General features: G+C 42.8%; 1 protein-coding gene across 1 annotated transcript in view; it reads left to right on the top strand.

Moving 5' to 3' along the window:
• Nucleotides 1-10,506: 10,506 nt before the first annotated feature.
• The window catches only part of YIPF1 (Yip1 domain family member 1), a gene marked incomplete at its 5' end in the record, with an annotated part of 35,267 nt that continues 21,041 nt past the window's right edge, over nucleotides 10,507-24,732 (top strand). The window contains 4 exons of the mRNA XM_079696649.1: nucleotides 10,507-10,537; nucleotides 14,835-14,998; nucleotides 19,505-19,585; nucleotides 19,859-19,946. Coding sequence (XP_079552775.1) covers nucleotides 10,507-10,537; nucleotides 14,835-14,998; nucleotides 19,505-19,585; nucleotides 19,859-19,946 — 364 coding nt within the window. The remainder of the gene's footprint in view (nucleotides 10,538-14,834; nucleotides 14,999-19,504; nucleotides 19,586-19,858; nucleotides 19,947-24,732) is intronic.

Raw genomic sequence — 24,732 nt, 5'->3', positions numbered from 1 at the left:
TATATTAGGGAAGTTTTCAACTATAATCTCTTCAAATATTTTCTCATTCCCTTTCTTTTTCTCTTCTTCTTCTGGAACCCCTATAATTCAAATGTTGGTGCGTTTAATGTTGTCCCAGAGGTCTCTGAGACTGTCCTCTGTTCTTTTGATTCTTTTTTCTTTATTTTGCTCTGCATCAGTTATTTCCATTATTTTATCTTCCACCTCACTTATCCGTTCTTCTGCCTCAGTTATTCTGCTATTGATCCCATCTAGAGTATTTTTCATTTCATTTATTGTGTTTTTAATCGATGCTTGATTCATCTTTAGTTCTTCTAGGTCCTTGTTAACTGTTTCTTGCATTTTGTCTATTCTATTTCCAAGATTTTGGATCTTGGAAATAGAATTTTGGATGATCTTTACTATCATTATTCTGAATTCTTTTTCAGGTAGACTGCCTATTTCCTCTTCATTTGTTAGGTCTGGTGAGTTTTTATCTTGCTCCTTCTCCTGCTGTGTGTTTTTCTGTCTTCTCATTTTGCTTATGTTACTGTGTTTGGGGGTCTCCTTTTTGCAGTCTGCAGGTTCGTAGTTCCCGTTGTTTTTGGTGTCTGTCCCCAGTGGCTACGGTTGGTTCAGTGGGTTGTGTAGGCTTCCTGGTGGAGGGGACTATAGTGCCTGTGTTCTGGTGGATGAGGCTGGATCTTGTCTTTCTGGTGGACAGGTCCACGTCTGGTGGTGTATTTTGGGGTGTCTGTGGACTTTTTATGATTTTAGGCAGCCTCTCTGCTAATGGGTGGCGTTGTGTTCCTGTCTTGCTAGTTGTTTGGCATAGGGTGTCCAGCACTGTAGCTTGCTGGTCGTTGAGTGAAGCTGGGTGCTGGTGTTGAGATGGAGATCTCTGGAAGATTTTCGCCGTTTGATATTATGTGGAGCTGGGAGGTGTCTTGTGGACCAGTGTCCTGAAGTTGGCTCTCCCACCTCAGAGGCACAGCACTGACTCCTGGCTCCTCAATTTGGGATGATTCGTTGTCTATTCATGTATTCCACAGATGCAGGGTACATCAAGTTGATTGTGGAGCTTTAATCTGCTGCTTCTGAGGCTGCTGGGAGAGATTTCCCTTTCTCTTCTTTGTTCTCACAGCTTCCGGGTCTCAGCTTTGGATTTGGCCCCACCTCTCCGTGTAGGTCACCGGAGGGCGTCTGTTCTTCGCTCAGACAGGACAGGGTTAAAGGAGCAGCTGCTTCGGGGACTCTGGCTCACTCAGGCCGGGGGGCAGGGAGGGGCACGGAGTGCGGGTGGAGCCCGTCGTGACGTTGTACCAGCCCGAGGCGGAGCCGTGCGTTCTCCCAGGGAAGCCGTCCCTGGGTCCCGGGACCCCGGCAGTGACGGGCTGCACAGGCTCCCCAGAAGGGCGGCATGGACAGTGACCTGCACTCGCACACAGGCCTCGCGGCGGCGGCAGCAGCCCCAGCGTCCCACGCCCGTCTCTGGGGTCCGCGCTTTCAGCCGCGGCTCACGCCCGTCTCTGGAGCTCCTCCAAGCAGCGCTCTTAATCCCCTCGCCTCACGCACCAGGAAACAAAGAGGGAAGAAAAAGTCTCTCCAATTAAGTTAGTTCCTTTTAATTAGAGCTGTCCTATATTAGAATGGGTTCTCTTCAGAAGTTATAAGTTCCCCAGTATCATCCTCTGGATACCAGCTATTGGGCAGGTTGGGGGAGAGATTCCTAGACTGTAAGAAGATGATGTTGAGAGGTCAGACTGGATGACTTCTACAATGCTTGTTAAATCAAAGATGATATAATTCTCACTCTGGGCTTCAGTTTCCTCATCTGGTCTCACGTGGTCGCCCTCAGCAACAGAGGGGTTGGCCCGGCCGGCCGCCCTTCTCCCTGTCTTTATGATTTTTGACTATTGTAAATACTTAATATAAGTGGAATTATACAGTACTTGTCTGTTTATGACTGTCTTATTTCACTTAGCATAGTCCTCAAGTTTCTTCCATGTGGTAGCATACTGTGAAATTTCCTTCTTTCTTAAGGGTGAATAATATTCCATTGTATGTATATAAAACATTTTGCTTATCCCTTCATCTGTTGATGGACATTTGGGTTCCTTTCACATTTTAGCTACTGTGAAAACCTGCTTTCCTTCTGGGAATTTGGAATTTAGGTACATGCTAGACAGAGGACGACTATGTGACCAGCCCCCAGTAGAAACCTTGGGCATTGTTCTCTGATGAGATTCCCTGGTAGATGATATTTCACCCATGTTGTCACAGCTTGTTGCTGGAATAGTTAACTGTATCCTGTGTGACTCCACTGGGAGAGAACTCTTGGAAGCTTATGCCAGTTTTTCCCTGGACTTTGGCCCCATGTGCCTTTTCCCTTTGCTGATTTTCTCTTGTATCCTTTCACTATTAAAGCATAGCTATGAGTATGACTATATGATAAGTTCTCTGAGACCTCCTACAAATCATTGGACCTTGGGGTGGACCTCTGATACACCATGTTACACAGGCTGCCCATAAATATTTCAAAACTCCAGTAATTCTGTTATTTTCAGCAGTACATCAACCATCACTTTGGAAGCTGACAATTGTGTAGAATACAAAGTAGTTATAAATATGTATAACTGAAATCTAAAAAGTGGTTAAATATGTTTTGCCCTTCCTTTCCAATTGCAGATATGTGTTGGGAGTTGGGATTCTTGGTGCTATAACATCAAAACCAAAAGACAGAATCATTTTATTATTCTAGAAACTAATCCTTATTTTAAATGAAGAGGCAATGAGTTTAATATACATATCTTCATTACTGATTGATCATAAGTTATTCCTTTATTCTCACTGAAAAACTTTTCAGGTATGTATTTGTATAAATCAATTCATTATTACTTTTATATCTTATTGTTTATTTTCTTAATTTTTAATAACTTTGATTTTCATTTTATTTATTATTATGGTTACATTCTATTACTGGCAAGAGATCATGGTTTTCCATTTCATGGAGTCAATAGAAGTTTCTCTTGAAAACAAATGTGTTTAAGTTTTAAAAGTGACCTCACAAAACCATAAAAAAAAAGAAGGGGGATCAATAGCAAAATTGCAATAAGTAAATATAGATGATGGTATACGGGATTTCATTATATTGTTCGTTACTTTTTTGTGCATGCTTGGAATTCTGAGTAACAGATTAGTTGAGAATTTCATTTCTGGCAGTACGTCAAACTTTTGCTCACTAAACAGTTAGCTTTTCCATGAAATAACTATTTAATGTACTGCTTTCATAAGAGTTAAGGGAATACCTCCAAGCATTCACACATATGTATATACATAAACATAAATAATATCATTGGGTAAAACCAAAATAGGGAACTGGGCAAAATAGTCCTGGGCAAATAGAAAAGTTAGAGCAGCCCTGAGAAGCGCCAATATCAGCTCTGTGGTTGTGAAACTAAGCCCTGAATCAGCTGTAGGATAGGAGAGCTGACTCTGAGATTCCTGTATTAAGATGGGAACTCCTCAAAGGATATGGAAGTGGTCCCCTATCAGCAGTGACTCCTGGCTTCTGGAAGATGCAATAGCAACTCCTCTCTGAAGAGGTATCGCCTGTATCTTGGTGTCAAAAATGACCATGTACTTTTGATAAAAGAGCCAAATAGGACTTTTTAGAAAAGACAAAATATTTAGATATTGAGGATTTACATAGATTAGGATGAAACTAATATGAACTCACAAAGATTATCAACACACAAAGAAACAAACCACAATGAGTGAGAATCAGCAGAAACAACAACATTTAGATCCTCAAGAATTTCAGACATTGGAATTATCAATAAGACTATTTAAATAGCTATAACTATGTATTAAAGGTTTAAAGCACTCATAGGTGCCAGGGCACCCTGACAGCAAAGATCAGCTTCCACCAGTAAGCTATGAAATCATTTGCCTTCCTGGATTAAAAAAAAAAGCATTAATAGGCTACCCAAAATGATTTTTTAAAGAGTCAAATAGAAGTTTTAGGAAACAAATACAGAATTGTTGAATTAAATACTGAGGGAAGGGCGTCCCTGGTGGCACAGTGGTTAAGAATCCGCCTGCCAATGCAGGGGACACAGGTTTGAGTCCTGGTCTGGGAAGATCCCACATGCTGCCGGGCAGCTGAGCCCATGTGCCACAACTACTGAGCCTGCGCTCTAGAGCCTGCGAGCCACAACTACTGAGCCTGCGTGTCACAACTACTGAAACCTGCATGCCTAGAGCCTGTGCTCCACAACAAGAGGAGCCACAGCAATGAGAAGCCCGCACACCACAATGAAAAGTAGCTCGCCGCAACTAGAGAAAGCCCACGTACAGCAACGAAGACCCAACGCAGCCAAAAATAAATTTTAAAAATTAAAAAAATAAAATAAAAAAATAAAGACTGGGGGAATGTGTTAAATAACAGATTAGGAGCCACTTGTTCAATAGAGTATTTATATATATATATATATATATATATATATATATATATATATATAAGCTTAAAAAGCAGACAGGAAAAAATAAATAAATTGAGTTAAAAGCAACAACCAAAATAAAATAAAATGTATGTATAACTTTGAACTAGCAAGAAAAAAATAGCTAGTGAAAGAAGGGAAAGAACATGAAAAGATGCTCAACATCACTAATCATTAGAGAAATGCAAATCAAAACCACAATGAGGTATCACCTCACACCAGTCAGAATGGCCATCATCCAAAAATCTACAAACAATAAATGCTGGAGAGGGTGTGGAGAAAAGGGAATCCTCTTGCACTCTTGGTGGGAATGTAAATTGATACAGCCACTACAGAGAACAGTATGGAGGTTCCTTAAAAAACTAAAAATAGAACTACCATATGACCCAGCAATTCCACTACTGGGCATATACCCTGAGAAAACCATAATTCAAAAAGATATATGTACCACAATGTTCATTGCAGCACTATTTACAATAGCCAGGACATGGAAGCAACCTAAATGTCCATTGACAGATGAATGGATAAAGAAGATGTGGCACATATATACAATGGCATATTACTCAGCCATAAAAAGAAATGAAATTGAGTTATTTGTAGTGAGGTAGATGGACCTACAGTCTGTCATACAGAGTGAAGTAAGTCAGAAAGAAAAACAAGTACCATATGCTAACACATATACATGGAATCTAAAAAAGTAGTACTGGTGAACCTAGTGGCGGCGCAGGAATAAAGACGCAGACGTAGAGAACGGACTTGAGGACGGGTGGTGGGGGGAGAAGGGAAGCTGGGACGAAGTGAGAGAGTAGCACTGATACATATACGCTTCCAAGTGTAAAATGGATGGCTAGTGGGAAGCTGCTGCATAGCACAAGGAGATCAGCTCGGTGCTCTGTGACAACCTAGAGGCGTGGGATAAAGGAGGCTCAAGAGGGAGGGGATATGGGGATATATGTATACATATAGTTGATTCACTTTGTTGTACAGCAGAAACTAACACAACAATGTAAAGCAATTATACTCCAATAAAGATACAAAAAAAAAAGGTAAAGAAGATATAAAGAAGTAATAGAAGTAATTAATGTGAAAAAGATGACTGAAATATCTACATATAAAAATAAATGCATTTAATGTAAATGAATTAGCAGCACTTCTGGAATGGAAGAATAAGAATCTCTGAAAACCCACTCCTTCATAAAAGCATGAGAACACTGGCAAAAATTGTCAAAACCGACTTCTTTCAGTATTCTGTAAATTAATCAGAGAAAGCTTTGTGATCATCAGAGAAGTGTCTATTCAATAAAAACAGCTGAATCTTAGTAAGAACAGTGAGCTTTGTGGTGTTTTAACTTGCTCTAGCCCCATCCCCCTCTCCCCGCTCCAAGGTAGCCTTGAAAAACAACAGCTTCACAACCATGTTTGTTGCGAAAATTAGCAATTTAGTAACCACTGGAAGGGGAAGAATAGGTCTGGAGCTCTTCAAAAAGTCCCATTCACAGACAATTGTCATTATGTAACTTGTCTGACATCTCCTTTGGAAAGCTCCATTCTCAGGTCTTGGTTTTATTTGACCTGACTCAGAGCTCACGCTATAAAAACAGGGCATTTGCCAAAATAATCAGTGGTAGTTCTCTAACATTGCACCCGAGACGATGATGCAAAGGCCAGCAGCCTTCTCCCTGGGATGGGTAACTAACACTCAGCAGGTGTTGGAGACACTTTCTGGAGCATGGCTCAGCTGTGGGGTCACCAGCTTTCCCCTGAGGAAAGCCAGGGGACTCTGTCAGGATCACGTGTAGCATCTAACAAGGCTCATACTTTTCAGACCGTCCCCTCCACCCCCATCCCTGTCCATCAAAGTAAGGCTTGCTCCTCTGCTTCTCTTCCTCCCGAATTCTTCCCCCATTCTGTCTAGGTGAGGGTGGGGTGGGTTCTCTCTCACTGGTTCATTTCCCTCGCAGAGCAGTTAGAGCTCTAATTAGTATCATCAGCTGGGCTCACTTTCCTTACCATAGTTGGACAGATGAGTTAAGGAAATATGAACATTTTGAGCTCAGAGTTTTTCAACCTTGACACCATCGACATTTTGAACTAGATAATTCTTTGTTGAGAAGGGCTATCCTGTGCATTGCAGGACGTTTAGAAGCACCCTGGCCAGTAGCACCTCACAAGTCATGACAATCAAAAATGCCTTCATAAGTCAGGCAGAGGAAGACAAATATCATGATATCACTCATCTGTGGACTCTAAAAAAATGGTGTAAACAAACTTATTTACAAAACAGAAACAGACTCACAGATTTTGAAAACAACCTTATGGTTACCAAAGGGGAAACGTGCAGGGGAGGGATAAATTAGGAGCTTGGGATTAACATACACACACTACTATATATAAAATAGATAACCAACAAGGACCTACTGTATAGCACAGGGAACTCTACTCAATATTCTGTAATAACCTATATGGGAAAAGAATCTGAAAAAGATGAATATATATATATATATGTAGCTGAATCACTTTGCTGTACACCTGAAACTAACACAACATTGTAAATCAACTATACGCCAATAAAATTATTTTTTTTAGAGTGAATGATGGTTTTTATTTTTTAATTTTTTTTGCTGCTTTGGGTCTTCACTGATGTGCGCGGGCCTTCTCTAGTTGCCTCGAGCGGGGGCTACTCTTCGCTGCAGTGCGTGGGCTTCTCATCCTGCAGAGCGTAGGCCCTAGAGGGTACAGGCTTCAGCAGTTGCGGCGTGTGGGCTCTAGAGCGCAGGCTCAGTAGTTGTGGCGCACGGGCTTAGTTGCTCCACAGTATGTGGGATCTTCCCCAACCAGGGATCGAACCCGTGTCCCCTGCATTGGCAGGCGGATTCCTAACCACTGCGCCACCAGAGAAATCCCAATAAAATTCTTTAAAAAAAAAAAAAAATGTCTTCACATATTGCCAAATATCCCTGGGAGCAAAAGAGTCCCCAGTTGAGAATTGCTGTTTTAGTTAAACCGGTATAGTGATCTTTGATTCTTGTCTTGTTTTGGGCCAAAACTTACATATCATTATAATTAATATATCAATAAAACTTTTACTTCTGTTTCCAAGAGAAGAAATATATAGTCTAGGTGTTATCACTGCCCCCCCACCCCCGCCCGACACACACACACTTATCACTAGCAATGGGTTTGTTGTTGCCATCTGACTGGTGAGCAGTCCAGTTCCAAAATTCCATCCTGAGGGCTGCTTTCTGGGGCCACTCTTGGTACCAACATGCCTTAGCGTGGGTTCCTCATCTCATGTGAGTACTTTATTGGCAAGTGTGAGTCCAAGGATCAGGAGTGAAGGACAGGAGTTGTAAAACAGAGGAGAAAGGAGAGCCATTGCAAGGGTGAATTGCAATGCAATGGCGGAGGGGAGGAAGGAGAGCCAGTGCAAGGGTGCAATTCTTTGTTGAGGGTGCTCTACAAAGAATTATCTAGTCAAATTGGCCACTTCCAAAGGCATCTGATTGTTTGATCCTGCAAGACAGTTTGAAAGCTGTATGAAATATCTGAAGAGAGTCTGAGGGGAAAAAGAGAGAAGCATGTATTCATCAGTTACTGGCTCCATCCGTCAAAGATTTGTCCCAAAAGGCACTGACCACTCCCCACTTCCACACTTCTGGCTTGCACCTGTCCCACTGCTGAACGGTTCCAGCAGTCCCATAATCCCAAGGTATCAAGACACAAGCCCTGATGCAGAAAGCGAGAAGCCTGAGTTATGGACTTGAGGTGAAGCTCACTTAGGTTATAGCTGCTGAAGCTGGAATAAGATCAGTGGTGGTGAAATAAGCAGTTGATGAAGCCAAGAGGATCTGCCATGGGGCATGAGAAGTGTTTGATACATTTGCACACCGAATTTGTGCATTGCAATTCATTCCTGGTACACAATCAACCAAAGTACCCTGCACATACATACGCTAACCTCAGCTTTCTCTTTATAAAATGAGGATAATCACCTCAAGCTTGCTGGATTGTTCTGAGAATTACGGATCTGCATGTATAAACTGATCACAATGTCAGTTCAATAAATACGCTCCATATGTGTGTAACTATTTTATTAGTCAGATGTAATAAGCCATTCCGATTGGCCATAAGGGCCCAGTGTAGTGAGGCCAAAGTCAAAGGTTCCACCTTGTGTAGGCAGTGAATTTGGCTTATGCTGCTCAGACAGCCAGAACTTGATCGCTCTACAATTAACCTTCAGTGAACAACCATCGTGTCCCTGGTTCTGGGCTGCCTTGAGGACCTGGAGGCCAGAGTCATTCCTGATCCTTCCCCCCAAAGCACTCCCACGCCGGCAAAGATGGGCAAACAATAACAACTGCCACGGTTTAAGCAAGCACAGGGGACTATGGGCGCAAAAGAAGTCCTGGGAGGCGAAGGCAGGCTTTCCCTAGGAGGAGGAAAGGGTACCGACATCTGGAGGGATGTGTAGGTGATAACCAAGCAAAGACTGGCGGCGGGGCAAAATGTTTCTCACCGGCTCACTCAGTGCAACTTCACCGTCGTTTACTGGGCCCCTGCTGTAGTCAAGGTGGTGGTCAGATGCCGAGGCGGGGACAGAGCGGGGAGTGAGGCCAATCTCCAGTCACCCCTCACTGCCCCAAGGACATAAGGTAGACCGTCGCAGGAGCGAAGGAACAAATTACCACACTTACGGGGGTGTCCCTAGGAACAGACATCATCCTTCCCTAGATCACTGATTCAACACTCAAAAACGAATTGACTCGTTCTCCTTCACTGGTTAATTAAATTTTTATGGCCAAAAAAGAATGGGGGGATTGATGACATTTTTTCCTTTTCACAATCGTCTTCCGTTACGCTACTTTATATTTCAATAAGAAAAGAGGTATAACCAAACATAAAGTAAACCCCACTCTCCAGAGAATTCTCTGCGCCCCTCGTCCCCGGAGCGAGGTGAGCCGAGGCGGACGCTCTCCACGTCCCCACGGGTCCGCCTCTTTAAGAGCCGAAGCCTCGCCCTTCGAGGGGCCGCGGAGGGAGCGAGCTTTGGTGCAGTTGCCCGCTGAGGTCTCGGGAAGCGGCGTCTCCGGGAGCTGCTGTCTTTTTAAGAAGGCGGGGCTCTGCCCGGAGGAGGTGGAGAAGGTCTGCCCCCCGGATCTCCGGTTTCCGGCAACTCGGCGGGACCAGAGACTGCGCGCAGAATCTGAGGCCCGAGGATCCCTGGCACCAGCTGGACGCCGAGCCCCGCGAGGTGAGGTGGCGGGGTCTGTGGGGCCGGCCCGGGACTGAGGGAGCTCGGGATCTCCTGCTCACCCGGGCCGCTGCGGCCCAGCTTCTCCTCCTAAAACACTGTCCGTGCTTCTTGGGCAGCGCTTTCCCAGACCGTCCTGGACTCACGGTGCCCCAGGCTGTAGGGTCCCCATCACTCCAGCGCCTACTAATTGCTTCGCTGTGCACTAAGCGCCTTACACTTACTTGCCTCAGTTAATGGCACCCAACAATGTGTGAGTAGGTACAATTATGAACCCATTTTACAGATGAGGAAATTGAGGCCCCCAGGAGCCCACAGTCTTACGGCCAGAAGCAGCAGAATCGGGAATCAAACCCAGGTCTGTGACTCCAGAGCCTGTGCCCTTAACCACTGGCTAGGCTGACTTCCTTTGCTCTCCACTGCCCTCATAGCCACCTCTCTCAAACCCCAGCCTCCCCTTCCTCATCCTTCCATCTCCAGACTGCACCTGGCCCTTAAAAACCCACACAGTGAGATTGCATGGAACCAATAGAGCCCCCCACCATTAGTTTTTTTATAACAGTTTTAATAGTATCTGATGCTAAATGGTTATCTTTATATAAACCTATCGGATCCCACTAAAAAAGGACGCAAGGAAAAGCAATACCATTTCTAATGCTGAAATAAGATTCGTTTGTAGATTTTTTTAATGTTATCGTATGAAATTTATTTATTTTTCCTTTTTAGACCTCTGTAAATTATCTTCCTAATAATTGGGAGAAGACCCTTGGCTGAATGGCAGCTGTAGATGACTTGCAGTTTGAAGGTACATCCGTTGGGTGCCCACCTTTTATGATCAGTATTTCTGCAGTCACAGCAGAATTTCCGTTGCTATGCTGGTGCATATATTAAAGAAGATTACTTCAGATATCTTGGTAAAAGAATGTTTGCCACACTCAGGTTATTCTATTTGTTCACACCAGCTGTTCTTTTTTGCCAAACAGCCCTTCAGATTGGTAATATAAATTTAGTGCAGTGATTACAGAAAATGTTTATAGAGTTCTTGCTTTAGTTCAACACGCATTTATTGAGCACCTATTTTGTGCTTAGAATTCTACTAGATACAGGAGATCAAAAGATAAAGGAGAAGTTTTTTACACTGGTAGAGAAGATAAAAGTGTAAAAAGATAATTATAATGAAATGTGATCAGGTCATTCCTTCACTGACTCAGTAAATCTCTCATGAGTGTGACCATGAACCAGGCAATTGTTCTAGTTACCAGGGTAGAAGAGTGAACAGTTTCTTCCCTTACGAAGCTCTCAGTCTAGTGAGGGAGACATTTATTTGTTAAATGATCATTTAAATATATATCTATAAACTATGAAAGTGCTGGAGGAAAAGTTCATAACTCATAACCCAGAGCCTGACTTAAGCTGGGGATTGACGAACGCTCATTTGCCTTGTAAACACTTGTATAGTATTTCCTAAATGGCAGGCAGTGTTCTAAGTGCTTTACAAATATTTACTCATTTACTCCTATGTCAACTTTATGAAATAACTTTTTTGTTTTTTGGGTTTTTTTTTGCAGTATGTGGGCCTCTCACTGTTGTGGCCTCTCCCGTTGCGGAGCACAGGCTCCGGACGCGCAGGCTCAGTGGCCATGGCTCACGGGCCCAGCCGCTCCGCAGCATGTGGGATCTTCCCGGACCGGGGCTCGAACCTGTGTCCCCTGTATCGGCAGGCGGACTCTCAACCGCTGCGCCACCAGGGAAGCCCTGAAATAGTTATTTTATTCTCCCTATTTTACCAATGAGGAAACTGAAACACAGGAAAATTAAGTCATTTGCTTAAAGGTTATAGTAAGTGGTAAAGCAGGGTTTGAACCCAGGCATCACCACCTACGCTATCTTACTACTATCTAAGGAAGTGATAACGATGTTTAAAGAGATATCCACTTCATCAGCCAATACTATCAGTTCCATCTGCAAAATACAACCAATATCTGACCACTTCTCGCCACCTCTACCACTATCCCACCGTGCTCAAGGTCACCATCACCTCATGTCTGGATTATAGCCCTTACCTTCCTTCAGGTCTTCCTGCATCCTCCCTTACCCCCTACAGTCTGTATTTTGCAGCCAGAGTAGACCTTTAAAACCAAGTCAGATTACGTCATTCCTTCTGAACCTTCCAGTGGCTCCCATCTCACTAGGAGTGGAAGACAGAGCCCTTTCTGTGCTTAGGAGGCCCTACATGATCCAGGCCTCCGCTGCCTCTGATTTCATCTCCTGCTACTCTAGCCCTTTCTCTCTGCCTACCCACATGGGCCTCATCACTGTCCCTCCTAGACGCCAGGTACACTAACAGCTTAAGGCTTTTGAGCCATCCTTCTGTTTGGGACATTCTTAGTCCAGATAGCCACATGGCTTGTTCCCTTGCTCTGCTCAAATCTCACTTCATTCCAGAGGCCTTCCTTGGTCATCCTATCTGGGAGTACAGTGCAAGAAAGTTCAAGGGTAAAGAACAGCACGTGCGGAGTACTTGAGAAGGGAGGAAGTCTGTTTCATTTTCTTTCCCAAGGAATTAAAAGAAGGCCAATGTACCAGAGCACAGATGGTGGGGGAGGCCTGTCACAAGGTGAGGTTTGAGAGGAAGCAGGAGCCAAGTCACACAGGACTTTATACACCATGTTAAAGACTTGGCTCTTTAGAAAAGAAGAACACAGGATGCTGTGGGGGTCATGGAAAGCTTCTCCGAGGAAAAATGGTAGTGTTAAATGAAAAAGTGAAGGCCAGGGCCCTGCAGGTGGGAGACATTATGTCAAGAAAGGAATAGAGGCAAAACATAGCATAGGATGTAGAAGCAGATAATGTTGGTGGCAGAAATAAGAAGCATACCAATCTTGCCCTCAAGGCACTGAGATGGACAAGAATAACTAATACAGAGCAGAACATGTGAATAGTCATCATGTGTGAGGTACACACATCCTACATCAAAATCAGACTTTCCATCTGCTGTTCTTCACACACGGAATACATTTTCTGTCTTCTGGGTCTTGCTCATCACATACCCTTTGCCTGAGATGCCATCCCCACTGCTTCTGGCCATCCTTCTCATACAGCAGCTTCTCCAAGTAGCCTTTCCTAATCCCATCAACTAGATGAGTTATCATCTCTTGAACCTCTTGGGACTTGGTACCTCTAAAGTGACACTCTCTGTTCCTCCTTCTGGCATGTGCTTTCCCCTGGTAAACTACTGTTTTTAAAATATGAAACTTAAATATATCTTCCTTGGACTGATTCCTTCAGGCAAAGTTATAACCATCTTTTTAAATGTCAGTGCCCTGTCCAGTCAGTAAATGATAGCGATAACAGTATTTATTATTATCTCATATCATCCTCAGAATCTCTCTGCGAGATAAGTATTTTCTACTTTTTATAGTTGAAGAAACAGAGACTCAGAGGTATGGAGTGATTTGCCCAAGGTCATGGAGTGCTAGAGTCTTATCTTAAACAGAGGACCCTCTCATTCCAGAGCCTCATGCTGCCAAAACATGGGAGACTGAAGCTTGAGTAGTTGTTACGGATCAGCCACCTTATTAATTTCAGTCACTTTAATTCTCTCCATAAAACTATTTGCGTAGCTGAAAGGCAGTAAGATTGGGCTCGATTATTCAAGAGCCCCATCCTACTGCCATGATTGTAGTGTCACAGTGGTGCCCTGCTGGCATCCTTGCTGAGTCCTGCCAAATTCCACAGCTGCCCTAAATTTTATCTAAGCGCGGCTAAATAAAGTTTGTTAAGATGCCCAGAGACAGGAAGTCACAATCATTGCTAGTGGACATGAATAGGTGAGGTTCTTTTGGAGAACAGTTTAGCAGTATGGCTCAAGAGCCTTAAAAATGGTCTGTGCCCTTTGACCTGGTGATCGCACTGATAGTGCTCATACTAAGGCAATAACCCCAAGAGCTTTCTCCTCAAAGATGCTCCCTGCAGTGTTATCTGTACTAATGAAAAACGAGAAGCACCCAAACATCCAATAACAGTGAAATAATTGTGTTAACTTGTGGTGTCTCTCTCCTACTGTTCCCACCTCCAGCTGATGAACTGTTACGTAGCCACGTAACTGATCTTTTTTTTTTTTTTTTTTTTGCGGTACGCGGGCCTCTCTCACTGTTGTGGCCTCTCCCGTTGCGGAGCACAGGCTCCGGACGCGCAGGCTCAGTGGCCATGGCTCACGGGCCCAGCCGCTCCGCAGCATGTGCGATCTTCCCGGACCGGGGCACGAACCCGTGTCCCCTGCATTGGCAGGCAGACTCTCAACCACTGCGCCACCAGGGAAGCCCAACTGATCATTTTAAAGACTGATATAATATGAAAAAAATAATTTCTTATATAATCCCTGGCAGATGGATCAGGGTACAGCATTGTTTACATAGTACTGTCACATCCTAAATCAGCACTTGGTACACTGTAGGCATGCAGTAAATATTTGTTGAGTGAATGATCATCACTGGCATGAATCTACTCTATAGAGAAAAGGAAATATACCAAAAGTTAATAGTGTTTGCTTTTATGTGGATGGGACTAAGAGTGATTTTTATTCTGTTGTTTCTACTTTCATTTTTGTCCTCATGTGTTCTGTAGTGATTACATAGGACTTATTGGAAAAAATAACTTCCATTAAGTTTTTTTGAACTTGAATCAAAGAAGAGAGGGTTAGATTGGTTACTTGCTATGGGCCAGGCAGCCTGCTAAGGGCTTTAATTAAGTAATATTCCTAACTTTCCCAAAATTCCTGAAAACAAATATTATTCTCCCCATCGTATAGATGAGAACACTGAAGCTTATAGAGGTTAAGTTACTTACTCAGGCTTGAATACTTAGTAAGTAACTGAGCCAGGACTAAAATTCTGGTCTGACTTCAAATTCTGTTGTTTTCATAATCATTTTTCTTTGTCAGCTTGATTTCTAGATGAGAATTTTTTCAGAGCCTTTTGCCACTTGTCTCAGATAGGGTCTATAGCAAAGCTGAGGTTGTAACAGCTTGTCTTTAAATTAAAAGTATGGCATTTCCAGTGTGGGTAAGGTCACTGATACCCTTGTACTCTAATTGATTTCAGAATTTGGTGATGCAGCCACTTCTCTAGCAGCAAACCCAGATGCCACCACAATAAGCATTGAGGATCCTGGTGAAACCCCAAAACACCAGCCAGGAGCCCCAGGAGGCTCAGGGAGAGAAGAGGATGATGAGTTACTAGGAAATGATGACTCTGACAAAACTGAGGTTTGAACTTGTCTTTTAAACTGTTTTTTTCTTTTAATTTTTTAAACATCTTTATTGGAGTATAATTGCTTTACAATGGTGTGTTAGTTTCTGCTTTATAACAAAGTGAATCAGCTATACACATACATATATCCCCATATCTCCTCCCTCTTGCGTCTCCCTCCCACCCGCCCTATCCCATCCCTCTAGGCAGTCACAAAGCACCGAGCTGATCTCCCTGTGCTATGCAGCTGCTTCCCACTAGCTATCTATTTTACCTTTGGTAGTGTATATAAGTCTATGCCACTATCTCACTTCGTCCCAGCTTACTCTTTTAACTTTTAAAAACCTCACTCATACATTTATCTGTCTCCTGTGTGCCAGGTAGAATGCCAAGCAGTGGCGACACGAAGGTAAATCATGTAAATCAAGGTAACTCTGCCTTGGGGGAGAAACAGACAAGCAAACAGACCATTGTTACCCATGGGAAACACGCTGGGGTTGTGGGAGCAGAGAGAAGGGGGTTACAGAAGGCTTCCTGGAGGCAGTGACACTTAAACTGAATCTTGTTGAAAGAATAGCCGAACCCGGGAAGAAGGTGTGGAAGGGTGATCTGGGCAAAGGGAACAGTTTTGGTGAAGTCACAGAGGCATGAAAGAACATGGTACAGAAAGCACATCTTCCATCTTCATGTACGTTGGGAGCAAAATACAAGTGAAGACAGGAGATGAGGCTCACAGATAGGCAAGGACTCAACCCTCTGAGTATGAATTGTATTCTGAAAACCGTTGGGAGCCATTGAAAGATTTTAAACAATATGACCAGATACGTTTAAAGATATTTAAGATACAGGGCCCTGTGGAGTATGAATTGGTGGGAGACGGACTAGAGGCCAGAAAACCAGGTAGGAGACTGGTGAAGTGGCCTGAACTAGAACTGGATACAGATGTTTAGCAGATGGGCTCACTAGGACTTGGTGGAAAAGGGGTGAGGAAGAGAGGGAGGATTCTATTGGAGAGTTCTAGGTTTCTGCATCTGGTTGAATTTTGAATATCAGAGCTGTTTTTGATCACAAAAATTTACTTCCATGTACACTGTTGGTGCATTCCAGAAAAACAGTATTTCTAGTAATATTTTATAAATGGATCATGATCGTGATTCACTAGAGGAGTACTCAATTTATAGCAGTGTGTTCACAGGCTCATGAAATAGTGGAGGGGCAAGTGCTCTTCGTGGAACTCCATGAAATATCAAAATAAGTACCAAAGTGTATGTCAAATTAAATAGCATTGTATACTAGATATTGTGGCAAGAGCTCAGACTTAGGAGCCTGAGTTTGAATCCAGGTCTGGCCAGTAGTAATAGCTCTGTGGTCTTGGATAAGGTACTTTAATTTCCCTAAACCTGGATTTCCTCATTGGAAATATAAGAAAATAGTATACTGACTATTGTCATCATTATCATCACAACAGCTAATATTTACTCAGTTTTTAATAGCTGCCAGGTACCATTTAAAGTTCCTTACTTGGATCATCTCATTTAATCCTTAAAACAACCCTATATGCAAGGAACTATTCTTAGCTTCATTTTGTAAATGAGAAAACTGAGGCACAGATTTTAAGTGACTTGCCCCAGGACACACAGCTGGCAGGTGCAGATGGAACTTTAAACCAAGGTACTCTGAGTCCCTCTGTATTAGAGTAGTGTATGTTAAGTGCTTATCAAAGTTGTTGGCACCCTCAGGATATAGGAATGATTTTTAGTATAACTGAGTGTATGTATTAGTTACGGTTCTCCAGAGAAATAGATCAATAGGATATGTATATGTGGAGAAAGAGATTTACTTTTTTTTGAATTGGTTCACGTGATTGTGGATGCTTGGTGAGTCCAAAATCTGATGGAGGATGCTGGCAGGCTGGAGACTCAGGAAAGAGAATTTGAATCCAAAGGCATTGTGCTGGAGAAGTAGGAAGAGCTGATATTGCAGATGAAGTCTGAGGGCATCTGCTGGAGGAGTCCCTCTTGCTCAGGCGGTCAGCCTTTGGTTCTATTCAGGCCTTCACCTGATTGGCTGTGGTCCACCCACATTATGGAGGGCAATCTGCTTTATTCAAAAAGTCCACCAATTTAAATGTAAAGCTTATCCAAAAACACCCTTACAGAAACATCCAGAACAATGTTTGATCAACTATCTGGGCATCATGGCCCAGCCAAGTTGACACATAAAATTTACCATCACACTGAACAACAGCAACCATCAAAAGTTTAAGAAGCAATGTATAGGGGAAAAAAATCTTAAAACTGAAAACATTTTATTCGTTATCTTAATTTTGTCAGGGAATCGGGGAGAGGTTACCAATATTCTATGATAGTGACAGAATTTCTTGACCTAGCTTATGGAACATGGGTCTCTGGTGTTCAGTATCTTGCAATATTAGAGTTGGAAAGAATCTACAGTTTCCTCTACAGTAAGTCCCCTACATATGAACCTTCAAGTTGTGAACTTTCAAAGATTCGAACGTGTGTTCGCATGTCCAATCATGTAAGTTCATGTGTCTGGCGTACATTGTCACATGTGTGCATCCTCTACAAGTGTTTGTGCTTTTGTGAACTTTACTGTACAGTACTGTATAGAGTACAGTATCTTTATTTCAAGCCCAGGATGTCCAGAAGCAAGCGTAAAAGCAGCGGTGATATAGCTGGTACAGTACTAACCAGACATCACTGGATCGTTTTTTTAAGAGGGTAGATAGAATTGAATCCAGCAAGGAACCAGAACCTGTGCCATCAGTGGCAGGAGTGAGTGAAATTGCACCTTGCCCTCCGTGTCCTATTGCTGAAGATCCTTCAGCTCTACCATCTCCCACCTCCTCTCCCTCCTCCAGTCAGTAACTCTTCTTGCCTGTTCACTCGATGCCAGCCCCTGTATGCCAGCTGTTATACTGTACTACTGTACTTTCAAGGTATTGTACTGTAAGATTAAAAATGTTTTCTTGGGCTTCCCTGGTGGTGCAGTGGTTGAGAGTCCGCCTGCCGATGCAGGGGACACGGGTTCGTGCCCCGGTCTGCGAAGATCCCACATGCTGCAGAGCGGCTGGGCCCGTGAGCCATGGCTGCTGAGCCTGTGCGTCCGTCCAGAGCCTGTGCTCCACAACAGGAGAGGCCACAACAGTGAGAGGCCCGCGTACTGCAAAAAAAAAAAAAAAAAGTTTTCTTTATTTTTTGTGTTTGTTTTTCATGTATTATTTGTGTGAAAAGTATTATAAACCTATTACAGTGCAGTACTATATAGCTGATTGTGTTTGTTGGGCACCTAGGCTAACTTTGTTGGACTTAGGAACAAATTGGATTTCCAAACGCACTCTCGGCATGGAACTTGTTCGTATATAGGGGACTTACTGTATTTCAGCTTCCCTCTCAAGATATTAATGCTGTCCGTGGTATGTCAGAAAGACAGCACTTGAATACCTCTAGGAGCAGGCTGCTCATGACCATGTAAAGCAGCCCCTACCACTTTTGGAAAACTTTAATGGGGAAAATTTTCCTTTATAGTGAACAAAAAATATCTGCCTATAGTACCTTCCCTCGCCTTGCAAAGATCCTTAGAGTGCATCTGTACTTTTTGCTGTATGAATCCTCTTCAGATATCTGAGGATGGCAGTCACACTTCCTGGCATGGGGGGTGCATTCTTCTGTAGAGAGCTGTGCTCTTGGTGCAGGCATGGCCTTCCTAGTGCGCCTCTTCTAAATAGGAATTTTGGTTTTTTGTTAGAGCAGTATATTTTAAGTTTTTAATTCTTTAGAGTGAGTCAGTATATCAGATTTTTGAGAATTCAGGTGGTGATAGTAGTGAGGATGTTGAAGTGGAGGAAGGGGAAAAGATATTTACACTGACTGCCTTCTGTAGGTACATGTTTGTGTGTGTGTATATACATATATATATGTTGTTTTGCATAGTAATTAAGCTAATCCTTCCTATTATCCTATAAGGTAGATCTTGTTACCTGTACTTTTTTTTTTTTTTTTTTTTTCTTTTTTTTTTGCGGTACACGGGCCTCTCACTGTTGTGGCCTCTCCCGTTGCGGAGCACAGGCTCTGGACGCTCAGGCTCAGCGGCCATGGCCCACGGGCCCAGCCGCTCCGCAGCATGTGGGATCTTCTGGGACCGGGGCACGAACCCCCGTCCCCTGCATCGGCAGGCGGGCTCTCAACCACTGCGCCATCAGGGAAGCCCACCTGTACTTTTTAGATAAGGAAGACTGAGTTGAGTCTAGTGATTTGATGAAGCCATCCCCTAGTGGAGGGACCAGGATTTGAAACCTTTTGGTGTGTCTTCAGAACTGATGCTTTTATGTCAGGCTGAGAATTGGGCATGGCTGTGGTAAAATTGATTGATGAATGCAGAAGAGTTTGGTCTTTCGTACATCTTGATTTTCCATTAGACCCTCTCTCTTTCTCTTTCTCTGGGTAGCTAGAATAAGGAAATTGCTTCTGTGTTCATTACGTTTTTTATTTTACCTCTGACAGTTACTTGCTGGACAGAAGAAAAGCTCCCCCTTCTGGACATTTGAATACTATCAAACATTCTTTGATGTAGACACTTACCAGGTTTGTAAACCAGATTTACTTTTCTTTTGTCGTATAATGCAGACTTGTTTCTTCTATGGTTAAACAATCGAGTAATGTGAAAGGTTTTGTATACTGGCTATGGTCTTCAAAAGTAAAAGGTCAATTAGCATTTGAAAATACTAAATGAAATAATAAAAAAATACTAAATAAATAATAAAAGCTATAATCACTGAGTTTCAATTTTGCAGGGCAAACTTATTAAACTTTAAGAAAAAAATCTTCAGTAGACTTAACTGCTGTGCTGTTTTTCAGGTCTTTGACAGAATAAAGGGGTCTCTTTTGCCAATACCAGGAAAAAACTTTGTGAGGTTGTATATCCGCAGCAACCCAGATCTCTATGGTATGTGTAGTGCTGTTTTGATTCTTTTCCATGTCCCAGCTAAGCTCAGGTGAGTGTGCGGGTTGCCTGGAAAGTCGGAGAAGCGCACTGTTGGTGGGGCATCTGGTGTTTTATTTGACTCTTCTGAGCTTTGATAGCAACTGTTGCAGAGAATTTGGAGAAAATGCAATTGTATGTTCTATTAATGCGCTGATGACAAGTAATAGTATGTCCTTTGAAAGTCTTCAAATGACATTACAAATTCAAGACAAGTTAAGTCACTTGTGTTAGAGGAGATTGTTGATTTTAATTTTAGAGGATTTCCTGGTAGGGGTGAGTGTGGAGGAGCTTCTTTCATGCTTATTCATGATGTGCTGAGTTCCAGCTCTGCACAGGCTGGCTTCCCCTTGAAAGTCTGTAAGAGGATGGGCCAGGGGATAATGTCATTCCGACCTCCCTGCTATCCGAGAAGGGATCAGAGGTCCATCCAGTGATCCTGAAGGAAAGGGTTCCAACAACGGTGGCCTGTGTTTGAGGGGAGAAGAGAGCCGGCGGCTCTGAGTGCTTCTGTTTGCAGGTGCTGTACGAAAGACTTGGTGCACACGGGCACACTTAATTCTTGCATCAACCTTTGGGTAGGTATTATTATCCCCGTTTTTCAAAAGAGGAAGCTGGTGCTCAGTGGGGTTCAGTAATATATATGCTCAATCCTAAACATTAAGTTTTAGAGTGATTTTACTCGTTGATTATAAGAGGAAAAGGAATTCAGGAGAATCTATTGTGTGCCAGTCACTACATACACTCTTTAATCCTTTTCAACAAGGCTATGTATTAAGTACTCTTTTCCCTGTTTTCCATGTGAGAAAACTAAAACTGAGATTTGCAACATCATGGATGAACTTGGAGGGTGTTAATGCTTAGTGAAATATGTCAGACAGAGAAAGACAGATGCTTATGGTATCATTTATATGTGGAATCTAAACACTAAAACAAACTAGTGAATCTAACAAAAAAGATACAGACTCACAGATATAGAGAACAAACTAGTAGTCACCAGTGGGTAGAGGGAAGGGAGGAGGGACAAGATAAGGGGTAGTGGATTAAGAGGTACAAACTAGTTAAGTATAAAATAAATAAGCTATAAGGATATACTATGCAGCATAGGGAATATAGCAAATATTTTATAATAACTATAAATGGAATGTAACCTTTGAAAATTGTGACTCACTGTGTTGTACACTTGAAACTTATGTAATATTATAAATCAACTATACATCAGTTAAAAAGTAAAAGTAGGGAATTCCCTGGTGGTCCAGTGGTTAGGACTCTGAGCTTCCACTGCAGGGGCCATGGGTTCAGTTCCTGGAACTAAGATCCCATAAGTCGCACAGCATTGCCCCCCCACCCCCCCAAAAAAGTAGAACTAGCTCATAGTTTAGTTTTATGTAAAAGCCCCCATTTATTCTATTAGACTGGTGTTTTTAAGCTACAGAACCTTTTCATCAAATGGCACGGATGTCCAATATTTAAAACCAGTCAAAGTGGAGCAGCTCTGATGGAGGTTGAGGGAAGTCTCCCTTCCACTCAGCTTCCTCCCTCAGGGACAGACACAGAAGTTCCATCCAGATGTCCATGGAATTCCTGGAGCTCCGGTGAGCATAGTGTGAAAACCATTGCCTTGGCCCAGGCCTCTCAGCTAAAGGTTGCCAAGGTGGCATTTCTTTCTAGCTGTCATTCATCCTTACTTCTAGCCTGAGAACTTCTTGAGAAGCAGACTCTGTGTCTGAGGAATCCACGTCGCCAGCACCTGGCAGAGGGCTTGGTGCAGAGTAGGTACTCAGACAGTTTTTGAGCACCTTATTTTGTGCTAGAGACTGAGGATTCAAAGATAAAGTCATGATCTCCATCCCCAAGGAGAAAGAAGAGAGGGACCCTGTGTTTGCTGAGCACCTAACAGGTGCCAAGCATGGAGTTCAGCACTGTTTTACTGTGTTACACTGTTTTATTTCCCACGCTCCAAGGTAGCCTTATCTTACAAAAGAGAAAAATTGAGGTTTGGGGAGGACAGCCTGCCCATAGTCACAGAGTTAGCAACAACAACAACAACAACAATAATAATAGTAAACACACGTAGAATGCTTGATATATGCCAGACACTGTTATTAGGGAACAACCTGTGTTAACTCATGTAATCCTCATAATAACCCCAACTTTATGAGGTAGGTACTATTATTATCCCCATTGGATAGATGAGGACACTGTGTCACATAGAAGTCTAGCAACTGGCCTAAGATCACGCAGCTAGTAAGTGGCGGAGGATTCACATCAGCACTGTAGCTCATAATCCATATTCTTCATCACTGTGTTTGGCTGTCTCTCGTGACAAGGCCAGGATACGAACCCAAAGCATCCTTCTTCCCACAACACTACTAATCTCATGAGCCCATAGACATGGTTAAAAAAAGAAGGTACAATATCGGTAAAGTGTTTTCTAGCAGAGAGGGCTGGGCCTCGTGGGGTGGGTTGGAGGAAAGTGGTCAGGAACAAGATGACAGAAGAGCCAGTCTGTAGAATCTGAGGGAAAGACTGATGAATTTGACTACATTTAAACTAAAATTTAAAATTTCTGGGCTTCCCTGGTAGTGCAGTGGTTAAGAATCTGCCTGCCAATGCAAGGGACATGGGTTCGAGCCCTGGCCTGGGAAGATCCCACATGCCGTGGAGCAGCTAAGCCCGTGCGCCACAGCTACTGAGCCTGAGCTCTAGAGCCTGCAAGCCACAACTACTGAGCCCACCTGCCACAACTACTGAAGCCTGCACACCTAAAGCCCGTGCTCCGCAACAAGAGAAGCCACCACAATGAGAAGCCCGCACACCACATCGAAGAGTAGCCCCCGCTCACCGCAACTAGAGAAAGCCCGTGCACGGCAACGAAGATCTAACACAGCCAAAAAAATAAATAAAAATTTCTACACCACAAAATAAACCATAAGCAAGGTAATAAATAAATAAACCACAGACCAGAGATAATATTTCAATGCACATAACCCACAAAGGATGCAAAGCAAGTGTACATGTAGGATGCCTACCGATTATGAGAATAAAACCAAGTATAAGTTCTGGGGGAAAATGAGCAATTCACAGAAAAGGAAACCCAAATGGCCAATAAATATATGAAAAGATAGTTATCCCTGCCTGAAATAAAAATTTAAACAGGATATTATTTATGTCCATTATTTTAGCAAGCATACAAATTGGCTTGTCTTCATTCATTCATTCAATTCAACAAACATGGAACACTTACTCTTCTAGGCACTGGAGGTACAGTAGTAAATAAAACAGACAAAAATCCCTGCCCTGAGGGAGTTTATAATCTAAGTTTAACAATAGACAAAGAAAATAGGTAAAATATCAATACATAGTGTGCTAGTGATAAATGCTAAGGTGAAAATTTAAAAGCAGAGAAGAAAGACAGTAAATGTTTGTGTAGGTGGGTGGATTTGAAATTAAAAAAAAATTTAAATTTATTTGAGTAAATGCCTGAAGGAATTGGGAGCAATACATATAGGTATCTCAGGGAAGAGCATTTGAAACAAAGAGCTCAGCACGTGCAAAGGCCCTGGGGCAGGAACTTGCCTCATGTGCTCAAAGAACAGTGAAGAGTCTAGTGTGACTGGGCCAAAGTGAACAAGGGTGTCTAGTGGCTGAGGTCAGAGGGGCAGTGTGGAGGGGCACATCATGTAGGGTCTTGTAAGCAAGTGAAGACTTTGGCTTTTGCTTGAGTGAGATGCCATCGAAGGGTCTGAACAGAGGAATGACTACTCTAAGTCAGCTTTTCATAAACATTGATACCAGCTGTTGCCAAGAATGTGGAGCAAGGGGAACTTTTGTATAATGTGGGTGGGTATGTAACTGGTGCCACAAATTGGAAAAGTATGAAGATGCTCATACCCTACAACTTAGCAGTTCTACTCCTAGATAAATACTCTTAGAGAAACTCACATATATACAAGAAGGCATGTAGAAGAATATTATTCATTGCCTCAGCATTGCTTGTAATAGCGAATATTTAGAAATGACCAGAGTATTCATCAGCAGGAGAATGGATCAGTAAATTATGGTGTGTTCACATATGGAATTTTGTAGGTTTTAGAAATGAATGTGATCTGTAAGCATCAACATGGATACATCTCAGAACGATAGTCAATAAAAAAAAAAAGCATGTTGTAGAAGGATATAAGTAGTATAACAGCATTAGAAAGATTTGAAAAAGAGGCATGATGGGTATACCAGTGTTTGTTTTATCATTTTTGGGCTTTTCTATATGTTAGAAATATTTTATAACATAAATGCACAATACAAACTAAATTAATGCTCCCTCCCACCCCACCCCATAATTAGAGTAGGAATTTGGCAGGAACGAGGAAGAAAGAAGACAGAATGAAGCATTGTGGCAGGCCTGGTGGTTGTGTTTCTCTAGAGGCCAAGCAGGTGGTTGTGTTTCTCTAGAGACCAAGCTTCCTGTGTGCCTGAGTGCACCAGAGGCAGCAACTGTGTCTGTCACACATCATTGTGTCCCCAGCACCAGCCCAGGGCCCAGAGGATAGTAGGTATTTAGTAAATAATGGCTGACAGGATCCGATAGTCTCTGCTTTCTAGTTATGGGTACTATAATATTTTGACCACTTGTGGTCGCATGCTTTGATTGTCTCAGCCCATCAACAACACGTCAGTTTTGTTCATTTGTTCAGTAAAGCTTTTGGGGATTTTTAAATTATTGTTGTTGGTTGTAGGGGTTTTTTTTTTT

This window comes from Hyperoodon ampullatus (assembly GCF_949752795.1).
Source record: "Hyperoodon ampullatus genome assembly, chromosome: 2".
In the NCBI taxonomy this organism is placed as follows: Eukaryota; Metazoa; Chordata; class Mammalia; order Artiodactyla; family Ziphiidae; genus Hyperoodon; species Hyperoodon ampullatus.
The sequence above is the reverse complement of the archived record's forward strand: the minus strand, read 5'-3'. Positions and strand labels throughout refer to the sequence as shown.